This window comes from Fukomys damarensis, unplaced genomic scaffold, assembly GCF_012274545.1.
Source record: "Fukomys damarensis isolate Sample0158 unplaced genomic scaffold, DMR_v1.0_HiC HiC_scaffold_21, whole genome shotgun sequence".
Classification (NCBI taxonomy): Eukaryota; Metazoa; Chordata; class Mammalia; order Rodentia; family Bathyergidae; genus Fukomys; species Fukomys damarensis.
In genome coordinates, this window is record NW_022900933.1 from 5960274 (window position 1) to 5984773 (window position 24500).

A 24500-nucleotide genomic window follows, 5' to 3' on the forward strand; every position below is an offset into this window, starting at 1 on the left:
TGACGTGCGGAGTTTACATGAACTGAACTTGAGATTTTGGTGAGACATTCCAGTAAAGCTGTTTCTTTCTATCAGTGGGCGCAGAGTCACCTGGGGAATGTGACACAGATACAGGGGTCCAGGCCCGGCCCAGTTCCTTCAACTATGCGGGTCTCTCTGTTCTTTAGTAACTCACCGGGTGGTTCCAACCTTCCAGAGTTTGAGATCACTGGGTTGGATAATCAGAACTAGAAGTAAGGAAAGAACAATTGAGTTAAGGGCTGAAAGTGTATGTTTTGGAGGTTTAAAAATGTTGTCAGTTAACACTGAGGGGCATAGGTCAACCTTCCCCTCGGGAGGGTGAAAAAGCAAGAAGTAGGAGCCACAGGATAGTGAGTGCTTACAGATAAGTTGTTGATGAGAAGGCAAGCACGAGTGTGAAAGGGAGACGCACAAATTACTCGGCAGAAGGGGAAAATGCAGACAACTGTTTCCCTTTAACTAAAATGTGGGCTGCATGGAGACAGAAGCCTCAGGTTACCTTATACTGGCATGATGCCCAACACTTAACAGGTACTTAATATTTTTTTGTCTAACAAAGTGATGTATGATGATCCATGAATATCTAACAAGAATTTTTTTTTTGTTTTTTAGTTTCTAATAAGAATTTTTTGGAGAATGCAGCTGGTCATATCAAATACAGTAACCGGAAATCAAAGGAGGCTAAAACCTAAGGGACTGCTAGTAGATTTAGTCTGAAGGAAGCTGTTGATATAAAACAAGTGGGGTAATTAATTTGATGCAGTGAATTTTGGCTCTGTAGATATTAATAACATTTATCCTGAGCTGCAATAGGGTATATACACCTATACACACATTAGCATAGGTATACGCATGTCTATGTTGATATGCACGCACACATGTAAAAGTATAGATTTCTGCTCTAGGTCTTTTATAGTGTCTGTTGGTCTGCTGATGTCCTGTGGCTGCTTCTTTCAGTCTGTGAGCCTTTGGGGACAAAGTGTGTGGCAGAAGTCTCCCAGGTTGTAGGAGGCTGTCTGGGAGGTTGGCACACAGCAAAGGCAATGAGATGCCAGGGACAAGTCCCAGGCAAGCTGGATGTTCCATTTGCCAACTTCAGATTTTCAGTGATTGCTTCCAAGAAGAGAGATAATATCTAGAGACTGCATAAAGTTGCAAAAACTTATTTGAAGAGGTGTCTGAACCTTATAAATGCTTACACATATTTCTTTTGAAAGGATAGACCTTTGTCTGTTAGCCAGCTCTCTGGGTCCTGGAGGTTTGGAGATGAAACACACAACGTTTCTTGTATTTGGAAATGTCATGCCCAACTAGGCCTTAATGAAGATTCATTATGCTCTTCACACTATTAAGATGGCTATGTGAAAAGGACCCATTACTGCTAATGGGCGTTTACAGGCCCTTGGAGGTGAATGAGCACTGATAGAATCTACATTTAGACTTTCTTCAGCCACTTTTATTTAGCTGTAAGTTTCCAATGATTATCTTTCGTGCTCCAAATGCTGTTTTACATTGATGGTTGGTATCTGGTGATGGGTCTGAGGTTATAACTTTAACAGGTGTAAGTATTTCTTTCCTCTGTTTCAGCTGAGAAGTTTTGAGAGTGAAATATTCAGCCATTAAGGGATCTGCAATTTAATTTGTCATCATGCTTATTCTGTAGTTCACATTAAGTCCAGAGTATTGAAGGAACTGAGTAAATGGACTCCGGACATCGGATGGTTGACAGAGTGTTAACCATGGCATCTGAGGATGCCCAAACCTTCTTCCAGCCTTTCTCTTCCTGGATATCCCGGGTCTATGAAGTTCTCCAGCAAGCAGGAGATACATTATCTGCTTCGCTGGTTCATTTAAGCAGAAAAGACTCTAAATTGCGTGACAAGCTAGATCAGGACGTAGATGATATGCAGATTCAGGAAGCTCGCTTTGAAGATGAAGAACAAGGCAGTGATTGGAACCAAGAGGATGCAAATTCATTGTTTCTTGAAGAGGATCATTTCTCATGTGGTAATCATGATTTTCAGGACTCTGCCCAAAATTCAAGCCCCAGACTTAGCCAACACGCAAAGGACTCACGTTCTATAACATCCAAGTCATCCAGTCAGACGCTGGATGGCCCGAAGCCCCCGTATGTGCTTTCTTCTATTGCTGAGGAAGAACATCACCTTGGAAAACAAATATGTGGTCCTCAACGTGGCTTTGACCTTCAGCTCCCTGGCACTTTAGGAAAAGAGAATGGAATAAAGCAAGGTAAGCCGGCCAGTACCATCTTTCCTGGGTCCTTCTAGAAGCATTTCTACTTATTTTACTTTGGCTTCTTTTTAGTTATCGTAATGATTTAGTTTTTCTTCTCCTTATACTTCCCCTCACCTTCTGATGGAGAGATATAGCTCATAGGAATATTTCCAGTATATAAAACTTTAGAAGACCCGTGCTTGCGGGCTCCATATTCCAAAATAATAGCTTTGAGCAAGTGAAATGCTGAAAATAAATCTGTGAATTCTGTTTGAGAAGCCCCTGTGCACATGTCATGCTTTTTAAAATATCTTTTAAAATGTTCTTTTTTTCCCTGCAGGCTAGGAATTTCTAGATGTTACTATATTATTCAGTGTGAAATCCTGTGCAAAGAGCTGTGGTTGCTGCAGAATTTTTAGTTGATAACACTCCAAGAACACTTCTCAGTGTTTCACCGTGAAGTGATGTGAGATGACAGTAGATAGGAAATCTTTGAAACAGGGAAAGCTTCGATTTTCTTTTAGCCTTTCATGATATGGACACATTTAATTAAAGCTGTATGTAAATCTTTATGCTGTCAGAACTGAGCATGCATCGGGCCTTCAGTAAATACATAATGATTACGATAAACATGTAACGAGCTCTGTAACAGTGGGTGTCACGTGTTCCAACACGGATCGCCCATGTTTCCAATGCCCGAACCCGACGTGAGGGCGTTCCACTTGGGTAAGGCACAGGAGCAGACGCTAAGCAGAGAACGGGGTCGGGATGTGCAGGATCTGTGGTTGTTAGACACGTAGAGCTCACAGGGTTCTGGGTCATTATGTGATACAGTCGTTAGTTCTTCTTGTTGGAGGGAGCAGACTTTTCTGTAGCAATTCGTAGTATTTTCATCAGTGTTTCGGTCAAACCTCTTAGCTTTGTATTTTTAGGGAAGTGTCTTATCTACACACATGAAATCTTGGTATCAGAAAAATTAATTTCATATTCCTTTTAAAGTTTTCTCTTTCCTTCCCTTCCGTCTTCCCCTCCCTTCATTTTCCCACTTTCTTCTTGTATTACCTAATGTGGTACTGGGATCAAACCCAGAGCTTTGCATGTTTTCTACCTCTGTGCATGCTAAGCATATTTTCTTTCTATGCCTGGGCCCCTCACCTTCTTTATAATACTTTCTGGATGCTCTTTCTTACTCAAAATTAAGCAGCGTGGCAATCCTATAATGAATTGGTGAAAATGAAGTAGGCTGATAGTTTTTATGAACCTGGTGAAATATAAATTTTTGCAATTTTCTCTGAAAATTATCTGTGAGATGATTCAAGAAATATTCGGGCCATCAGTGGAGTTTTTAGGTTTAAATTGAAATTTCTATCTCTACTTCAAAAAATTCTTGCCAAGTTTGAACTGTATTTGAAATGAACATGAACTTAGCTTAATAGATGCTTAATACGAGCCTTGTTGATGTTTGTAGTTTCGAATGGCAGTGAAATAGTTTGTGCTCATTTGTCGCTCAGCAAGTGTTTGTCTACTGAACTCAAGCTGGAAGGTAGGGAGCACACATCGACTGGTCTCTGCGTCCTTAGCAGCAGTGCGTGCAGTGTTAGGGTCATAGTAGGACGTCACTCAGTGACTATCGGTGAAACAGTGTCAAGGGAAGCTCACAATTCTAGAGGTAGATATTGTTATTCTCACGTTGTAGTTGAGAAAAAGGGTGCTTAGAGAGTTTGAGAACATTTGGAAATCCACATTTGGAAAGAGACTGAGTTTAGACAGTCTGAGTTTACACATATGCACAGATTTTCTCTTTTCTACAAGTATGAATTACATATGATAAAAATCATCCTTACTGTACAGTTCTATCATTTTTGACAAATAGGCTCGAGCTGACTAGCATTCTTAAAGACTAACTCAGTTGCATTATCACGGAAAATTCCCTCACATCCTTCTGTAGTCTGTCCGTTTCCCAATCTCCAGCCTCCCACAATTACTGACATTTTCGGTCTTTTTCCTCTCATCTCTTTTAGAATGTCATAAAGACGGAATCATGTGGCTTGTAGCCTTTCAAGCCTCTCTTCTTTCACTTCTTTCACTTACTGGGTATTTGTGACCCATCTACATTACTGCGTGCTCCAGGACTTTGCTCGGGGTGAATGCACCAGTTTGTTGATTGGTTCATCAGTTTAGGAATTTCTCGGTGTCTTTGGTTTTGTTTGATCAATATCTATGATTTCTTTTTCTTGACTGATTACCTTGGGCAGGACCTCTGTTGATGTTGAGTAAGAGGGGTAAGAATGGTTACACCTGCCCCGATCCTAAACTTGGTGTAAAGCCCTTCAGTCTTTTATTATTACTTAGTTCTTAGGCAGAGGCATAAATACCTTTATACGTTGAAAGATTTCCTGCTATTCCAGTTTGCTGAGAACTTTTATCAAAAATAAAGAATGTTGAATTCGGTTAAATATTGTTCTGCATCTATGGAAAGGATCATGATGTTTCTTGCTTAATATGTTGCAATGAATTATAGTTATTAATTTCTAGATATTAATGCTTAGTATCGCCTAATATAACTTGCATAAAATCTACTGGACCATGATATACTATTGTTTGCATATACTGCTGAATTTAATTTGGTAGTGTTTTGTTGAAGATTTTTAAAATGTATTATCATTAGGGAAATTGATCTGCAGGTTTCTTGTTATGTCTTGTCTGGTTTTGGTATCTGGATAATGCTAACTTCATAAGATAAGTTATGAAGCATTTTTTCTTTCCTATAGTCCAGACAAAATATGAGTAAAATTATTACTATTTTAAATGGTTGTTAGATTTTTTTTCAGCAAAGCCTGAATTTTCTTATGAGAAGGTTTTAAAATACAAATTTATGTATATACAATTTCCTTCCTATTATTATTTTTTCTTTAGAGTACTGTGGACCCAGGGCCTTCATGCTGAGCTACATGTCCAGTCCTTTTACAATTTTTGTTTCTGCTACATAGCCTAACATGGGCTCAAACTTGCGATCCTCCTGCCTCAGCCTCCCAGAGTGACTTTCTACTCCTCTTTTAATGTGTGTAGGATTTATACTGATTTCTCTTTTATTTCCTAGTATTAGTATTTCTTTCTTTTTCCCCCCAGATTCATTTGGGTAGAAAGTTGACTATCAATTTGTCTATCTTCCCCCTGCTAAAGAATTCATTTTTGTTTTCATTAATTTTTAAATTTACTTTTGTTATTAATTTCATTGATTTTTGTTATCATTATAATTTTATTTTTTGGGGTTGGGGATTTAGCTCAGTGGTTCCACCACCTACCTTGCAAGCGCAAAGTCCTGAGTTCGATCCCCAATACCCCCCACAAAAAAATTTATTTCCTCTTTTTGCTTTGGGTATAATTTGTTATTGCTTTTCTAATATAACTCAATGTATAAATTTTCCTGTAAGCAATACTTTACTTGTGTCTGACAAATATTAATGTATGTGTTTTTATTTTCATTTTCTTGAAATATTTTATAATTTTTCTTTTGACTTTAGTTTCCTCATGTAACCTATTTAAAATTGTATTGAAAGTTCCATATATTGCAAGGCCTTTAGATGTTTTCCTGCGATTGGTTTCTCCCTTATGGCCTGATCATGTCGTACTGATTTAGTTTTGAAAGTTAATTAAGGTTTGTTCTGTTGCACTGAATATGTTTTGATATTTTAAATGTTTCACGTGTATTTGAAAAGACTGTGTGTTCTACTTGGTCAGAATATTCTGTAAATGTAAATTCAGGTTGTTTTTCAGGTTTTCTTTTTTTTTAATTTAAATTGAATTTATTGGTACATTCTAGGTAGACAGTACAGTTACATTCATCACTGGGATCTTGTACCTTTACATGACAGGTCTTGATTCTCATCCCCTTGTCCCCACCCTTCCTTCACCCCTTCTTCCTCTCCCCAACTACAAACACTTTAATTCCATTTTTACATTTTCTCATATTTTTCCCTTTCCCTTATTCCCCTTCCCCTACCCTTCTCACTGTCCCTACACCTTTAATCCTTTTCTTCCTATTTCACATTGCTAATTATGTCATTAGGATCTTGAGTACTATTTTAGTTTTTCACACCAGAGAAACTATTCAGTATTTACACATGTGTGATTTATTTATTTCACTTAGGAATATGTCCTCAAAATGTACTCATTTACCTATCAATGAATCTACTTTCTCATTCTTTATGGCTGAGTAGTATTCCATTTTATAGAAAAACCACATCTTCTTTATCTAGTTTCCAACTGATGGGCAAATAGGCTGTTTCCAACTTTTAGCTATTACAAACTGTGCTGCTATAAAGATGGGTGTGTGTATATCACTGTGGTATGATTCTTTTAATTCTTTTGGAAAGATACCCAACAGAGGGATGGTTCGGTCAAATGGAACCTCTAATCCTAGTTCTTTAAGTTATCTTCATATTGATTTCCATAGTGGTTGCACCAGTCTGCACTCCCACCAACAATGGAGAAGGGTTCCTTTCTCCCCACAACCCCACCAGCATTTGTTATTGTGTGATTTCTTGATAGCAGCCATTCTTTGTGGGGTGAGGTGAAATCTCAGTGTTGTTTTCATCTGCATCTCTCGAATGACTAGTGATGTGGAACATTTTTTCATATATTTACTTGCTGCTTTTATTTCTTTGTCTGAGAAGTGTCTGTTCATTTCAGATGCCCATTTTTGAATTGGGTCTTTATATTTGGCGGGGCTGGTTGTTTTGAGTCCTTTATATATTCTAGATAATAGTCCTTTGTCTGAGGAGCAACTGGTAAAAAGTTTTTCCCACATTGTAGGTTGTCTCTTAGTTCTGTTGATGGTTTCTTTTGCAGTGCAGAAGCTTTTTAATGAGATCCCACTAGTTAATTCTTTCTGCTAATTCCCGTGCTACTGAGGATTTGTTCATAAAGTCTTTTTCTATGCCAGTGTCTTCCAGAGTTCTGCCTAACTTATCTTCCAGCAAGTTTAGTGTTTCTGTTTTTATACTTAGATCTTTGATCCACTTGGATTTTAATTTAGTGCATGGTTAGAGATAAGAGTCTAGTTTTAATCTTTTACAGGTTAAGATCCAGCTTTCCCAACACCATTTATTAAAGAGACTATCTTTCCTCCAGTGGGGACAGTCAGCTCCTTTGTCAAAGATGAAATTTTTCTAATGCTTAGTTATTTTGTCTATTGAGTTTAGCCTTCTGATTTTATTCTAGTGATTACTGGTACAGGGGTATTAGAGGCTTTAATTCTAATTGTAGATTTGTCTATTACTCTTCTTTCATTTCTAACAATTTTTGCTTAATATAGTTCGAAGTTCTGTTAAGTCTATTTATATTTTAGAAATATATGTTTTCTTATGTTTTGGTCTTTTTAAATTATGTAATATATTGCTTAATTTCTATTAGTATTTCTTGTCCTAAGATATACTGTGATTTTATTTTTTTTTCTTTTATTGAGTTCATTGGTACAATCTAGGTATACAGTACAATTACATTCATTATTGGGATCTTGTACCTTTACATGACAGGTCTTGATTCTCATTTTTTCCCCTTGTCCGTGCCCTCCCTTCACCCCCTCCACCCCTCCCCATTTACAAACACTTTATTTCCATTTTTTCATTTTCTCGTATTTTTTCCTTTTCCCTTATTACCTTTCCCCTACCCTTCCCATTTTCCCTACACCTTTAGCCCTTTTCTTCCTATTTCACATGGTCAGTTATCTCAGGATCTTATGTACTATTATAGCTTTTCACACCAAAAATGTTTTCTTTCTTTCCATCTTTCTTTCTTTTTTTTTGTTTTTGTTTTTTTTGGTACCAGGGATCGAACTCAGGCCCTTGTGCTTGTGAGGCAGGCACCAGAACCACTGAGCTAAATCCCCAGCCCTATACTGTGATTTTAATATAGCTACTCTAGCTGCTTTTGATTAGTGTTGGCATAATGTATTCTTTTCCATTCTTTAGCTTTAAATTATTTTATATTTATGATGGGGTTTTGTACATGATGTAAAATTAGGTCTTAGTTTTTAATCCAATCTGACAATCTTTCACTTTTAGTAAGTGTGTTTTAACTGTTTGTATTCAATATAATAACTGGTATTACTTCATTAAAATCTGTAATCTTGCTAGCTGTTTCTGTTTGTTTCATTTACTCTTTAAACTTTTGTCCTAAATTTTCTCCTTTCTTTTGGATTTAGTGTTTTTATAATTGTAGTTCTCACCCACTCTGAGCTCATTTAAGAAATGTTCAAAAGTAATCCTTAGATTTCAATATTAATCTTTATTTAATTTTAATCTATCCTGAAATAATATTGTAATACTTCTTATGTAATGTGAAGGCATTATAAGAATATACTCTGGTTTTCTTTCATATCCTTTGTTTTATTAATGTCGTATTTTATTTATTTTTATTTTCTATTTTTCCATTAAGTTTATTGGTACATTTCAGGTATACGATACAGTTACATTCATCATTGGGATCTTGTACCTTTACATGATGTATCTTGGTTCTTGTTTTTTCCATTCTCCTGCCCTCTCTTCACCCCCTCCAACCTTCCCTAGTTACAAAGACTTTGTTTTCATATTTTTCCTTTTCTCATATTTTTTCTTTTCCCTTCTTACCTTTCCCCTACCCCCACTTTCCCTACTCCTTTAGACCTTTTCTTCCAATTATATAATATCAATTGTACATTTTGATCCTTATTTATACTTTTAGTTTTTCATACCAGAGAAACTATTCAGTATTCACATAGATGTGTCTTAATAATGTCACTTAAGAGTACGGCCTCAATGTGCATATTATATTTTTACACATTGACACACAATATGCTGATACTAGTTTGCTTTAGACCATTGGTTATCTCTTAGAATGATTAAAATAAGAGAATAATTTTATGTTTATTTAGTTTATGACCTTTGAAGCATTCTTCATTTTGACTTTTTTGTGTATATATGTTCCTAAAGGATTATCTGAACTTTTAAGCAATTCACTTATTTTCCAAAAATACTTGTTTTTATTTGTTTGTATTTACTTAACTGAAAGTACTCTTCATTTAAACCTTTCTTGATATATATATATACACACACACACACACACACACACACACACACACACATACACACACTCATGATCAATAATATCATTTTCTTTGGTCTGAAAATTTCCTCTCATTTATTTTTCTTTCAAATTTTTACTTTTATTAGTGCATGCTTGCGGTACACATGATTACCTTCTTCCTGGGGAGTTGGTACGTGCACATGACAGATCTTAATTCTTTTTATGTCCCCTTTCTCTTCTATCTCCCTGCTCCCTTCATCAAAAGGCCAGGTTGCCTTCCCTTTTGCAAAATATATTCTTATTGCCTATAATCTCTCTTTTATTTTGCTCTTAGTTATGGTTTGGGTTAGTTATCTTCAATTAAAGGAAACCATACAGTATTTAGGTTTGTGTGTCTGATTTATTTCACTTAACATTATGCATCACAGTTGCTTTCATTTTTCTTTTTATTGAATTTATTGGTACAATCTAGGTATACAGTACAGTTACATTCATTACTGGGATCCTGTACCTTCGCATGACAGGCCTTGGTTCTCCTTTTTTCCCCTTGTTTTTCTACAAATGGCTCACATTTATCCTTCATATCAGGGTAGCACTCTGTCGGATGTAAAAGCCCCATTTCCTTTACCCATTCATCTATTGATGAACATACAGGCTGCTTCCAAGATTTAGCTGTATGAGTTGTGCTGCTATAAACGTGGATGTGCATGGATCACTGTAATATGATGCCTTTAACTTTTGGGAAGATACTTAGAAGGGGAATACCTGGTTGAATGGAGTTTCTATTTTTAAGTTTTTGAGAGATCTCCATACTGATTTCCATGGTGGTTGTACTAGTTTACATTCATATCAACAATGTAGAAGAGATCGTTTTGCCCCATTTATTTAAAAATACTTTAATTTAGGTATAAAATTCTGTGTTTACAGTTTTTTTCTTTTAGGATTGTAAGAGTGCCACCTGAGTGCTCTATTGTTTGAATGATTTTCATATGAGAAAGCAACTATAACTCTTATCTTTTGGTTCTTTTTAAGTATTATTCCTTTTTCCACTGGATTCTTTAGAAATTTTGTCTTTATCTTTGGCTTTTAGCAGCATGTTTCTGCTGTGTGTCTGTGTGTGTGTGCGTGTGCAGGTGTGTGTGTGTGTGTGTGTGTGTGTGTGTGCACTGTAGTATTTATTTCCTGCTATTCTGGAGCAGTCTTGGTCTTAGGCAGGTGTTGAGTTCCTGCTTACACTTTAGGCTTTCTCAGTGATCCTGATCCTCCCCCAGATGTAGAGAGTCTTTAATAACCTGACTTCAAGACTTTTTCCTACCACTTTCCCAGAAATAAAACTTTTTGTTAGGTTCTATTCACCCACCTTAAATGTGTCTTTATCTATATCCTGAGGAAAACAGGATTTTCTGCCCTTCCCCAAGTGGCTTAAAACTTTTATTGCATTCATTTAGCTATAGTTTCTCATTCTTTATGGCTGAGTAGTACTTCATTTTATAGAAAAACCACATCTTCTTTATCCAGTCTCTGCTATACTCTTAAGTGAAATAAATAGGGCACACTTGAGTAAATACCGAATAGCTTCTCTGGTGTGAAAAACTAAAAGTGTAAATAAGGTTCAAATGGCTTAATTGAGAGTGTGAAATAGGAAGAAAATGTCTAAAGGCGAAGTGGGAAGGGTAGGGGCAAGGAAATAAGGGGAAAGAAAAATATGTGAAAAAAGGAAAAAATGGAAACAAAGTCTCTGTAAACGGGAGGATAAAGGGGGTGAAGGGAGGGCAGGGTATGGGGAAAACACAAGAACCAAGATGTATCACGTAAAGGTACAAGTTCCCGATGACAAATGTAACTGTGTTGTTTGCTTTAAATGCACCAATAAACTTAATGGAAACAAAATTTTATTGCAAAGTGGAAATATGAGAGAATAATCTTGGTGGAACCTTTTACTTTTCTTCAGTAAATTGTCTTCCATCTTCAGGCCTGGGCGGTGAGATCAGGTTTCCTCACGCTCAGCCCGCTGCCGTGTCTCTCTGGTAAGCTTTGCTGATTCTGGAAGAACCGCTCCATGCGGGGGGTTCCCTTAGAGGCTGCTTCTCCCACGGTTCTTTGACCATTAGAAGTTACTGCAATATGAGGCTGATTCTTGTCAACTTGTGTGAATCCAGCATGTGCCAGTACTTTTGTTCTTTCTTCTCCAGAAAAAAAAAAATGTCTTTCTTAACTTTCAGAGTAATTGATTGCTTCATAGCCTCAGCTTCCTGATAAGTCAAATGTGTCCTTTCGTGAATTATCTGGGTTTCGTTGTTCTTTAAAGAAAGGCAGCTTTCTTTCCAGCTTTCTACATCATAAGTGGAAGCTAAAATGCAGCTTATATACTTAACATGACACCCTGAAATGGAATTGGACATTCTAATTAAATGGGCAACCTCCTTGGGCTAAGGGAAAAATGAATAAGTAAGATGTCGGTCTTTCATTAAAGAGTTCTGGAATGTGCAGTCACCCTGGGAAAATGTTGGTGTAAATTTGCAGATACATTAATGTTAACTTTTGAGATAATTTTTCTGAAGCGATCGGAGTAGGTTCCCCACAGCAAGTGACGTGGGAAGTACAAATTGCAAGGATGAGTCAGAATTTGACATGTGGACGGAGGGGCGTGGTCACTCTAGTGGGAGGAACGGCACAAAAGCTGACACGTGGACAAGGCTCACATTCCCAAGATGTCTTATGAGGCTAGAGCTCGGGCTACAATAAAAACGTCCTTGCTTTTTGTGTTAAGAGTTTAGCTTTACCTGAGTGTGATGGCACAGTCCTGACTGTAATCCCAGCACTCGGGAGGCTGAGGCAGGAGGATCACCACAAGTTCAAGGCCATCCTGGGCTACTCAGTGAGTTCAAGGCCAGCCTGACCTACATAGTGAGACCCTGTCTCAAAAAACAAAACAAACAAACAAACAACAAAAACAAGAAAAGGAAAAGGGTTTAGCTTTTATCCTGTAAGCAGTTGGAAATAACAAAAAAGATCTTAATAAAGGATGACACCAAAAGTTCAGTTTTAGAAGAGGAACTTTAGCATCAGTTTGGAGACTGAACTCCAGGAAGAATGCATGCTTGGGAGCTATTATATATCTTGTAACAAGAAATATGTATAATACAATATGAGCATACAAAATGAACAAAGTCATTATTTTGTCATTGCTCCACCAAAAATCCGTGTCATCAAGACTCTGACGGGTGTCTCGTGTGCCTGGGGACTTCACCTTGTTAAAGCCAGGTAGGGGTAGAAGTCAGGTCCCCTCTCATCCTCCTTGACGCCTGAAGGGCTGCTCCTCACTGTCGCAGGGCTAGGATGGAAACCGCCTGTGGTTTCCACTGGCGCTGAGGTGGGGCTGGCTTGTGACAGTCTCCGTCCCCGCTTAGACACCACCGCAGTGGAGAAGAGGGCGGTGCATCACTGCCTCCGGGCCCCCGTGTGGTCTCCACTGACCCTGTGGGGTGGGAGCTGACTACTGCTGGCCATCAGGGTAGAGCTCTGCTTCCCAGTCTGGATTCCCGGGGAGGTTACTGGGGAGCCTCATTTCCGCTCACGAGGCTGGAAGCCTGGGCTCCTTCTGTGGCTTCTGTTGTCATGGGTGAGGAGGACACCGTTGTCTGTGCTGCTTGGCTGGAGTACAGAAGTCGTTGTCTAAAAATATTCTGCTTTGCCAGACTGCTCCTTACCTGGTCCTTTGAGGGGAGAAAGCAAACCTTTCTTGAGGTTACTTTTGTCTGTGCCCCTCAGCGTTTTGGGATTGCTAACTTCTTCGATGTCGAGTCTGGAACACGGTAGGTAAAAGAACCTGGGGAACTTAGCATGCTGTTTGTCTTGAAGCCAAAGGTCCTAGCTGGTCTGCCTTTTTCTGGGCACCTGTAAGTCTTCTCACCTTTGTTTTAGATAAACTGTAGAGATTTGGGTTGTCCTAAATTTAGAGGGAGGAATAGGGAAGAATATGTTTAGTCAATCTTCCTAGAGATGGAAGTCTTTCCATTAGCCCTTAACAATATTACAACTTTAAGCCCCATTCACGTCCATTTTGCAGGGACAAGAGCATAAGAAATGTGGAAGGGCGGCCTCTTGCGGAGGTCCAGAGGAGAAGGAACATCTTTGAGGATGAGAAGAGCTGTGCGGTGTGGACTCCCTCAATCGGACATGTATCGAATACCCACACTGAGACCATGACACGTGTACCTGAGAGAAGTCATAGGCCTCTTTCTTAGACTCTTGCATTGCTTGTTTAGTTTGCTCTAGAGGATGCAAAAATGAAGTGTGGTTTGGAAGAAGACAGCCTCATTGGCCCAGTTCACTCACACCTTGTGGATGGAGGAGCATTACTAAGTTGCCTTTAGGGAGCTTTCATCCCCCCCACCCCGCACCATGTGAAATAGCTCACTGATTTACTCCACATGCTTTATGGCCACTGAACAAACAATCTTGTTCTTCGCTTTCCTCAAAATATTCAAACAGCCTGGGCCAGGAGCTGTGTGGGTGCTAACATGCCTGAGGGGTCTTACAAATGGTTAAAAATTTCACCCATGTACGTAGTCTTAAAGAATCCTCGAGTACTCATTTTTTTTTCTTTTATATCAAGGAGCAATATAAGGGCTGCTTTGCAGTCTATTAAAGGGAGGTGTTTGGAGATACATAAGGAAAAGGCATCATTTTAATCAGTGATTTATATGCACTTTTAAAAAAGCCCTGTCAAGCCTGCTTTTCCCCATTTAAGCTTGAATTCTTTTCATAACATTGTATCTTGATTTTATGTTCCTTAATGTACCATATTTTTCTCCACAATAGATTTTAAGCTAAATTGGCCCAAAACAAGAAGGATGCTGAATGCTTTTTGTAACCATGGAAACATTTCTAGGCACTTACTGAGGACCTGGTTGCCAATAGTAATGTAACAGAGAAAATAGATACACTTCATTTAGCAGTTGCTGATGATTAAGAGGCAGAGAAACTACTTATGGTGCCATTCCAAGATAGGCTTTTTGGTTTAGAGACCCAGATCCAAGGCACAAATTTCTCAGTTGAGAAGCAGCTGTGACACCTTTGATATGTTATGGGAAGAAGTTTAATATGGATTTAAAAATCATCTTTATTTTCAGTTTTTCATGTCGGAGTTTTTTTTTTTTGAGGGTGTCTTTTAACCACATATATTTGTTTCCAAGAAATATGCTCACTACTTCCTGCAATAGCCTGCTAATGGAATTAATGTGTTTCAGGTACATTGGCATATAGGTCTTTAGAAACAGTTTTTGGCTGGCTGGATGTCTCATTTACTTTTTTAAGGCCGGGAGAAAATACTCGATGCTTACAAGATAAAGAAAGAGGTTTATTTTGGCTCACAGTTTGAAGAGGTTTCGGTTCATAGCTGGCTGGGTCTAAGGTAGGGTGGCACAGCTGTTAGCATGCGGGCGGGAAGCAGAGGGATTAAGGCAGGAGGGATATATACATATATCCAGGCCACACCCACATCGACCCACCTCTTCCCATGAGGCTTCACTTCCCGGCTATAAACCCACCGGTGGACCAGTCCAGTGATGAGGTATCACACACTCATGATCCAGTCACCTCCCCTACCGAAGAGCTCATGAGGCTATGAGGGGTCATCCACATCAAAGTTATCACAGTAGAATATATTTAAAAATTAGATTTTGAAATCAGGGTGATATAATTTAAACTGACTTTTCAGCCAGGTTACTCTATAAAGTCAATGTAACACGGAAGGGACCATCCTAATGTTCTCACCTGCGGGTTGATTTCAATTCCTTGTGGGTTGAAAATATTTTGTTCTCGACATTGTTGGGATTCCTGGTGGCAGATAAAACTGAATGGCATCTGGCTTAATCACTTTCCTCCTTGGTGAGACACAACACCTGACACCCGAAACTTAAAGGAGGAAAGGTTTATGCTTGGCTCAGCTTGTAGAGGTTTCAGCTAGTCTGCCGGCTCCAAGGCAGGACTGCACAGCACAGGGTCATGGGGCATGGCAGACAAGAAACCAGGAGAGTGGCCTCGGGGAGCCAGGAAGGCAGCTATAAACGTCTAGGTCAAGCCTAGACCCTCCTCTTTCCTCCAGGCCCTACCCCCTCACAGCAAGTCAGTGTAAGTCCCATAATCTAATCATCTCCCCAAAGCCCCACCTAGGAGCACATGAGGCTTTGGGAACAATTTATATCCAAACCCTAACAGTATCCGATAACATAACATGGCCAATTCATACGCCCTGCAGGTTATATTTCTTTTCTATAAGATGTGCTACTATTGCGTGTGAGATGTTGCATTTTGCTGGCCTTTCTCTGGAACTTTGCTTTTCCATTGTACCAGTGCTTTCTTAAAAGTAAGCCTTGAGAGATGCAAATGAAAACAACACTGAGATTCCACCTCACTCCAGAAAGAATGGCCATCATTAAGAAACAAAACAATTGCAAGTTCTGGCAAGGATGCAGGGCAAAAGGAACCCTTCTGCATTGTTGGTGGGAATGTAAAATTGTACAACCACCTTTGAAATCAGCATGGAGATTCCTCAAAGAACAAAAACTGGAAATTCCTTTTGACTCAGTTTACCATAGGAAAAATGGATGAACCTTAAGTCCATAATATTAAATGAGATAAATTAGACACATAAGCTTAAATATCACATGATTTCTTGTAAGAGAAATCCAAAATATAAATAAATTAAAGAGCAAAATAAAAACATAATAGTGTTGCGCCAGGCAGGGCTCTCTCAGGGGCCAGGGATCTTCAACAACCTCTCCTGTCTCCCCAGGGCATCTCTGGGTTGGTTCCTCACTTGCCTCTGATTAAGAAAGGGGAAGTGATGGATGTCTGGCTCAGAGTCAAAGGCCCCAGCAGAGAATGAGGAACTCAAGTTCCTAAGGGAAAGAGGCAATCAGAAGGGAAAGTAATGCCAGGTTCAGTTCATATATAAGGAATGCTGGGAATGTGTTACGAGGCAGGGAAAATTCCACCAAATATTCAGGGGACCACTGTACTCTATAGGGGTGAGCTATACACTATAGGGGTAAGCTGGTTTCTAAAAATAGCTGTTTCACTAATCGGTGTCACCTAGTCAGGGCCTTAGCCTTTGTTTCTGGGTTGAGGAAAAGGTCAGGGGCTAAAGGGGTACATAGTGAGTATATGTAATAACTTTATAAGAGCTAGCTTCCTCGAGTACATAGTGTAAGATAAATTTGTGGTAAATACACAACCATCAGCTACCCTGGCCAGTGTCCTACCTCTTCCCTACCTACCTCCCCCTCCAGCTGTCCCTACAGTAGGACCCAGGAAGATACACTTTTTGCAAAAGGAAAGGGGACCAAGAAATGAAGGGAGGAGGGAGGGGAAATAGAGGAAGGGGATGAAAAAATTAAAATTTGTTGCAAGCATGTGCCAACTGTCCATGATGAATGCAGTCATTATGTACTGCAAATATGTATTCATAAAAATAAAAATTAAGAACAAATTTCCGGAAAATATTTTTTATCCACTTTTTGTTTTTTTTGGTATTGGGGATTGAACTCAGGACCTTACACTTGCAAGGCAGGCAGCAGCACCATTGAGCTAAATCCCCAGCCCTTATTCACTTGTTTATAACTTATGTGCATATAAACTTGACATACCTAGCAACCATTGCACTATGCATGGAGATTAAGAATCAAATCAATCTAGATGGAAAGAGAGACAAGGAACTTGGAACAGAGGGGGAAAAATTAGGGCCCCAAGATAACATTTTAATTCCTAGACAAAACCCCCAGGAAATCAGATTTTCTTCTAGTTTTATCAATGACTTAAGCATACTCTCCTGTTTTGTCTTTGCTTATAAGAAGCTGAGAAATTCCCAATGTAATTTGAGTTTAGTTGATTGCACAAATACTATGCTTCCTGGGATGTAAGTAGCAGTGGCCCAAGGCTATGTCATGTCTAAGTCCAACCATGCAAAGAGTTGTACAAAGGATCAGAGATAGTGGTTCGTATATTCCAACCTATAATCACTCCAAAGTCTCACTTTCCCTACAGATTCTAGCTGTTGTGCAATTAATACAGGCTATTTTCAAATCAATATAGAACTTCAACAATATTTTTACCGCAATATTGGGGAAGAGTTGATCAGAGAATGAGCAACTTTCAGTGGAGGAGACTTAATATAGGGCATTGGCTTTGCATTTACTGAATCTTGAACAAATAGAAAGAGGAATGGCAATGCAGCACATGAGCTGTGTCTGCAGAAAACAGCAATCAACCATTTAGGGGCTGGGGGAGCAAGGAAGCAGTTGAGGTTGTCAGAAACTACAAGCTTAGAGGTGAAATGCTGCTGGCATTACAGGAGCTCAAAGGAGCGGGAGCTTTGCGGAGGTGGGGATCAGATATCTAAGGAGCAAAACTGTCTGTCTGGCCTTGTTATCCCAGGGGTTCAATGAGGCTGGTTCTGGAATTCTGAAGGAAATCGAGAGACTAGCATCCAAACTGCTGATAGCAACATACAGGGTTTGCTGGGGCCCTGAAACAGAAGCTGTAAGTAAAACAGGAAGTCTCTTCTCTCCTCCCATCATCCAATATCCTTTCACATTTGTTTTGCTTTGTTTTTGTTTTTGTTTCTTTGGTGGTAGTGGGGAGGTGCAAAACAGGAGGATGCCTCTTCACAGAAGAGAATTGTGGTTTGTAGAATTCTAAACCCAACATCCAAACAGGGACACAGAAGAATGGATGTGAAGTCAGAGAGAGCAGTTTAAGAACCCACACAGATCCTAAAGCATTTCTCCAATTTTATTTTCTTAAGAGCAAAGCTAAATTGCAAATAAAATGGTACCACGGTTGACTCCTATGTTTGTTAACTTTCTAATACTGTAGCAAATGCCTGATGCAGTAAGCTTATAAAGACAGAAGGTTTATTTTGGACCCCATGGTTTTTGAAGTTTCAGCCCATGGTCAGCCCTATAGCTTTTGAGTGTGTGGCAAGAAAGCAAGTGTTCACCTCATGGTTGGGATGTAAAAAGAAAACAGAGGAAAGGTCTGGGTCTCACATCCTCGTCAATGACAGCCCCAATGACCTGTGACCCCACACCAAGCCCCACCTCGTAAAGGTCCCACCACCTTCCAAGAGTGCCAACGTACAGAAGGGGTGTTTAACACATAGGCCTTTGGGGGCTTTCAGATTTAAACTGTGGAAATTCCTGAATTATCATTAGCTCCTCTTGTAAACCTAGTAGATTTTAATCTGGGGTACCATCGGTGAATTTCAAGAGGTCCATGAACACACGACACTTCATTACATCTTCGGTCTTTCTAGATAAGTGGGTTCTTTTTTATTACCGTTTAAAAGGGACCTGTAAACACTCCAACATTTGATATCACTCTCTGATGTTCTTAGTCATTCATTCATTATTTAAACTCGCTATGGAAAACACAGACAACTTCTAGTAGTTAGGTTCTTTGAATGCTTCAAATATACTATTAATTATGACTCTCTTGCCTTCAGGGAAGAGGAAACAATTTGAATTACTTCAAGAAAAGGCAGAGGTGGGGAAGAGGATTTATTTAAGGAACCTCCATAAGGAAGAAATGACCTAGTTTAAGAAAAGGAGTTGAAATAGAACTTTCTTTTCATATATCACATATAAATAATCTCTAATAGATATGCTCCATGATATACTTATATCACAGAATTAGCAGTAATAGTAAAAGTTGGGAAATAAATGAAATTTTCATCAATGTAAGACTAGGCAAATGGGATAGTAATATAGTCCACTATTATATAGCAGTTAATATCTACCAAATGTACATGTAGACACATAAACTCAAAAGCATAACATTCAGTAGGAAAGATAAACAAATTTCAGATAATATGTCCAACAATATATCATTTGTATAACGTTTTAAAACATGCAGGATTTTGTTACATATAACTTATAGGCAGAGTAAAGCGAGCAAAAAATATAATAGCATAATGGAAATCATAAATATAGATCTGATTTACCCCCAGTAAGGAAGAAAATAAAGAGGACTTCTCAGGGAACTTCAATAATATATGTCCTAGAGGACTTCTTTAAAATAAATCTGAATTGGAGGAGGGGGTGAAGGGAGGGCAGGGACAAGGGGAAAAAATGAGAACCAAGACCTGTCATGTAAAAGTACAAGATCCCAATAATGAATGTAACTGTACTGTATACCTAAAATGTACCAATAAACTCAATAAAAAGAAAAAAAATAAATCTGAATTAATATTGCAAAATATTATGATTTAGCAGTTTAGCAGCAGATCTGTGACAATGAAATTGCTCTATATTTTCTATGTTTTTGAAATACTTCATAAATTTAAAAGCTAAGAAATGTAAAGGGCCTTCAGAACTCCATTAGCAATCACCCAGCCCTTCACTCAGCTTTATTAACAGGTCAAAGAGAAGAGTAATTTAGATCATACTTTGAAAAATTTCCCATTATAAAGTTACTTTTCAAAAACAATTCTGTCCTTTCTAAGGGCTGGATTTAAGGCATACTAGGAGAGGAAGAAAGAAAATTTACCAAAGAAAGGATAAGGAAAAGGGGAAGAGGAGAATAGGATTATAATAAAATATATCAAATCTTCATGGAACTTTAAGAATTAAAAAAAAAAACACAAATGCACAGGTAATATAAACCTCCTTCAGCAAGAAGAAACAAGACAAATGAGAAAAGATCTTAAGTTTGTGATTCCTACCTGGCTCCAGTTTTCTTGCCTTTAGACTGCATAATTGAAAAGAAAAGATGCCTCTTGCTGTATTATTTTTGTTAGTTAAAAAGAGCCAAAAACCAGGACCAAACCAGGACCATAACAAGCCTTTATTATGGGGAGGATCAGCCCAGCTGTGTTCAAACAAAGGAGAGAAAGTAATGTGGCAGAACAGGGATCTTCTTTTATAGTGGGGTTCGCCTGAGCTTGGGTGGAATTGAGTGAGGTAATAGTATTAAGGCTTGGAGAAGCCTGTGACATCACTAGGAGAGGCTTGTGACATCACAAGTTGCTAGGAGGTAGCAAGTATTAGGTTATCGTTCTTGGTGGGAAGAGGGTCATGTTGGAAAAAAGACTGTTCTTTGGTGGGAGAAGGTATATCTTAACATGGTGTTATGGGAAGGAGGCTGCTATTCCATGTGGCAGCCATCTTAAGGTGCAGAGCATTATGGGAAGGAGGAGGCTGCTATTTTATGTAGCAGCCATCTGAAGGCAAGGGAAATCTAACACTCCAGGCTTTTCTTTTATGGTTTTTGGGTGAAGTTCTCTTCTGGAGCTGCTTCAAGCTGACAAAGGGGTGAAGGCTGGGGTTAAACAGGTCTGATGGGGGCAGTGGTAGGTGGGGTCTTCTTTCTTCTGCCACAGTGGCCTGTACCTTGCCGTGATGAGTTCCGTGAATGTCTGACTGGTAAATGCTCTGTTGTTTATAAGCCACCTAGTCTGAGGTATTTGGTTATAGCAGCTGAAATGGACTAAATAACAAGCAAAAGTGAATTGTAAACATTCTTGTGTGCGCCTTCAGTTTTAGGTGGGTATGGTTTCTCTGAGACGTAAGGCAAGACATTCCAGACCTACCTTTGGGACTGAAGTCCGGTAGTTGCAGATGTCCATGGGGCCACAGTGCCCCCACCCCACAAAGTGGCGTTGAAGGGTCCATCTCAGAGAGCTCACTGGTCGTGCGATCGTCACCGTGACTCCTGTCCAGCCATTTGATGTTCCCTGGCAGCATCTCTGGAGCATTCTCCGGGGACAGAGAATTCAGAGAGCCGCTGTCCCTCTGTGACACTGTGGCCGAGGAAAGGGAGTCGTGAAACTTCAGGAGCTGTGGCACAGCCTCAAGTCCCTCTACAAGGTGTCTCATTTACAAAGATTTTTTAAAAGCTAAAATATGAGAGATCTTTCAGTAATAGTGTAGAAAAATATCTATTTTCTTTATCATCAACTGAGTCTTTGAAATATTCAATCACAGTTTTGCTTCAAAGCTGTGCCATGATTACAGTGGAATTCCTGTCAGACTGTGTGTGTTTGGGCCCTAACGATATTTCTCAAACTGCCATGATTTTAGCAACATTAACTTTATGTCATTGTTTCCAATGTGCATGCCAGAGTTCCCTTGGTAGACTGTAAACTCTCTCTTATTTTTTTGAGACAGGGTCTCACTATGTAGTTGAGACTGACCTGGAACTCACTATGTAGCCCAGGCTGATCTCAAACTCACAGTGATCCTCCTGCCTCAGCCTCCCGAGTGCTGGGATTACAGGCGTGTGCCATCACGCCCGGCCAAACTGTAAACTCTTTAGAAGAAGGTTCATACATCACCCATCCCTGGGTCACATCCCCAGTGTGTTTTAGCACTGTGACTCACATGTATAAAATCACAATAACTGTTACAAATTAAGTTAGAAGAAAGGTTAAAATATGTTAGGTTTATGTCATGGATTTGTTAGGCAAAGTAGATGATTTGGAGGGAAATGGAAAGCAAATTTCAGGGCATGCTCCTTTGGCTTTCTCTGGAATTTCTTAATTGTGGTGATTTTAGAAAAGAAAACATGTAGGAAACTGGTATGCATCAAATAAAACAAATTATTATTTTACTAATAATTCTTTAGAGACCCAAAGTTCACTGATGATACAGAAAGTACTTTTTCCTGCTCAACTGGCCATTTCACTGTCTCCTGTGCTTGATCTTTAACAGTTCCCTGACTTCTAAGCAGGTATCAGCTGTACCCATTAGACTTATCTATTAGTCTTACCCATAAGATTCCCAGGATCTTACTGGATGTGAGGGCACACATCTGTAATCCCAACACTTGGGAGGCTGAGGCAGGAGGATCCCCACAAGTTTGAGGCCACCCTGGGCTGCATAGTGAGTTTTAGCCCAGGTTAAACTACATAGCAAGACCCTGGCTTAAAAAAAAAAAAAGACCTCTTTTCGTAATACCATCCAACTCTAATCTCAGTCATATGTTAACCTGCTCAGGAACTATTCTAGTGTTTGTCTGTACCTCTAGCAGGATGTCTAAATGGGCATTTTAAACTTAATATGTCCAAATCTGAATTTCTGATCATGAGTTTCCTCACTTGCCATAATCACACCTATTCAGAATGGCCACTTAATTTTTCCAGTTTCTCAGGTCAAAAACAAAACAAAACAAAACAAAACCCCACAAGACTCAGAATCGTGATTCCTACCTCTCCCCTTTTCTCCCATACATAGACTCCGTCAGTAAATCATGTTGGCTTTGTCCTCTGCATATATCTGGAACGGGCTGGTGTCTTTACTCCATTACTGTTATTGTGGTAAGTTAAGCACACAGGGCTGATCCTCTGGAATTTCATTTAGCTCCTATCTGATTTCTTTGTATCCATTTTTCCTACCTGGCAGTCCATTTTCAACACAGCGCTCTTAAGAGTATAGCTTTGAAAACCTGGTAGACCATGTCATTCTTCTGACATCAGTAATTTCTGTCTCTGTTTTTTTTTGTTTTTTTTTTTTTTCTTTTGGTACCGGGGATCGAACCTGATCAGGTCCTTGTGCTTGCGGGGCAGGCGGTGAAACGCCTGAGCTAAATCCCTGGCTGTCTCATTCAATGTAAAGGTGAAAGCCCTTGTGCAGGCTACAGTGTCCTCGATAATCTAGCTCTCAGCCCTCTTTGACTTCCCCGCCAGCTCTGTTTCTCTTTGTCTCCTTGGAGTCTTCTTCTAAAGTGCCCGATATGCTTTACAACGAGCTCTTTCCTTGGCCTAGAATGTTTGCCGTCTGGAAGTCTTAGGGCTTATTTCCTGCTTCCCTCAGGTCTTTCCTCAAATGCGCCCTTCCTCTAGAGCTCCCTGAGCACATGGATTTGCCCTGTTTCTCCCTCTACTCTCCAGTCATCCCCAGCCCCTTTCGTGCACGAGTTTTTCTCTGCAGCACAGTTCACTACTTGCTTGTCTGTCTCCGTGAGGGTGAGTAGTCCCATCCCTCCCTTTCCCTTGCATCTAGAAGCACTTGCTTCCTGGTGTAATAAATGAGTACTTGTCGACTAGACGAAATGAACACTTCGCAGAAAACTTGGTGTACCTGTTTTCAAGTCAATCATTCTGACAGCATTTACAAATCAAGTGGTTGCGTCTGTCATGAGGGGCTTTTAGGCATGCAGTAAATGGAAGTGTAAGCTATTGAAATGTACCGAATGGCTTTTCTTTACAACATGTTAGAAAGAACTAGAAGGAGCAACACCCGAGCTATAGAAAAGATTTAATTCTGAGGCTTAGACTCGAACAGTCAAGCAGAATTAGAATGTACTTATTTTTAATTAAAGATTGCAAATATACATGATAACAAGAAATGAAGATACTAAATAAAAATTTCAAATATACATATATATGACAGCAAAAAAGAATATGAAATAAAGAATGTATGTAACACAGACTAGTTGAAATACATTAGTTTGATATAATCTTCAAACATGTTCTTTCTCATTTTCTTATATTTTTGAAATAATGTAATTATACATAAAACAAAGTTACACATTATAGTTGAGAAACTGTCCTCAAAATTTTATGATTTATAAACTTCTTGGTTTTATTAATTGATAAATATCATATACTTGTTGATTGTACCACTTAACATTTTCTAACAAAACTTCCCACAGAAAAAAATATAGTTATATTTGAAATCCAAAAGCAACTAAAAAAAAATTCACATTTTTAGATCAGATTTTTCTGTTTCTATTTTATTATATCCCATACTTATTTTTATAAGCATAATGATAGAATTTAACACCAATAGATATGTAATATTCTTCTCAAATGAATGACTATGAATTAAGTCATGCATATAATTTAAAGAAATCATAAGGTTGCCAGAGAAACTATCAATATGCCAAATGTGCACAATCCTACCACATTCATTCCCGTTTCTCATTTAATAGTGCACACATATGTGTAAAAACATACCCCCACACATACACAATGCATATTTTCTACAATACAGCATATACTTAAGTATAATAAAATAGTGCAGTGATGTGTGGAATGTTGGTGATTTGTATACTTTGAGAAAAAACAAATATCATCTTTGAGGGAGTTGGAGAATTTGTACTATGTACCAGATACTAAATGATATTAATGATTAAGTATAGTTATAATAAAATTTACTTAAAAATTAATGTTTGTC

At 38.8% G+C, this 24500-nt stretch overlaps 1 protein-coding gene across 7 annotated transcripts in view; it reads left to right on the forward strand.

Moving 5' to 3' along the window:
• The window catches only part of Syt16 (synaptotagmin 16), a 160230-nt gene that overhangs the window by 18480 nt on the left and 117250 nt on the right, over positions 1-24500 (forward strand). For 6 of the 7 annotated variants that reach the window (XM_010605729.1, XM_010605730.1, XM_010605727.2 and 3 more), the window contains exon 2: positions 1609-2271. In XM_010605729.1, the coding sequence (XP_010604031.1) occupies positions 1722-2271 (550 nt within the window). In that variant the 5' untranslated portion in view covers positions 1609-1721. The remainder of the gene's footprint in view (positions 1-1608; positions 2272-24500) is intronic. The other variant, XM_033766663.1, reaches the window with a different exon arrangement.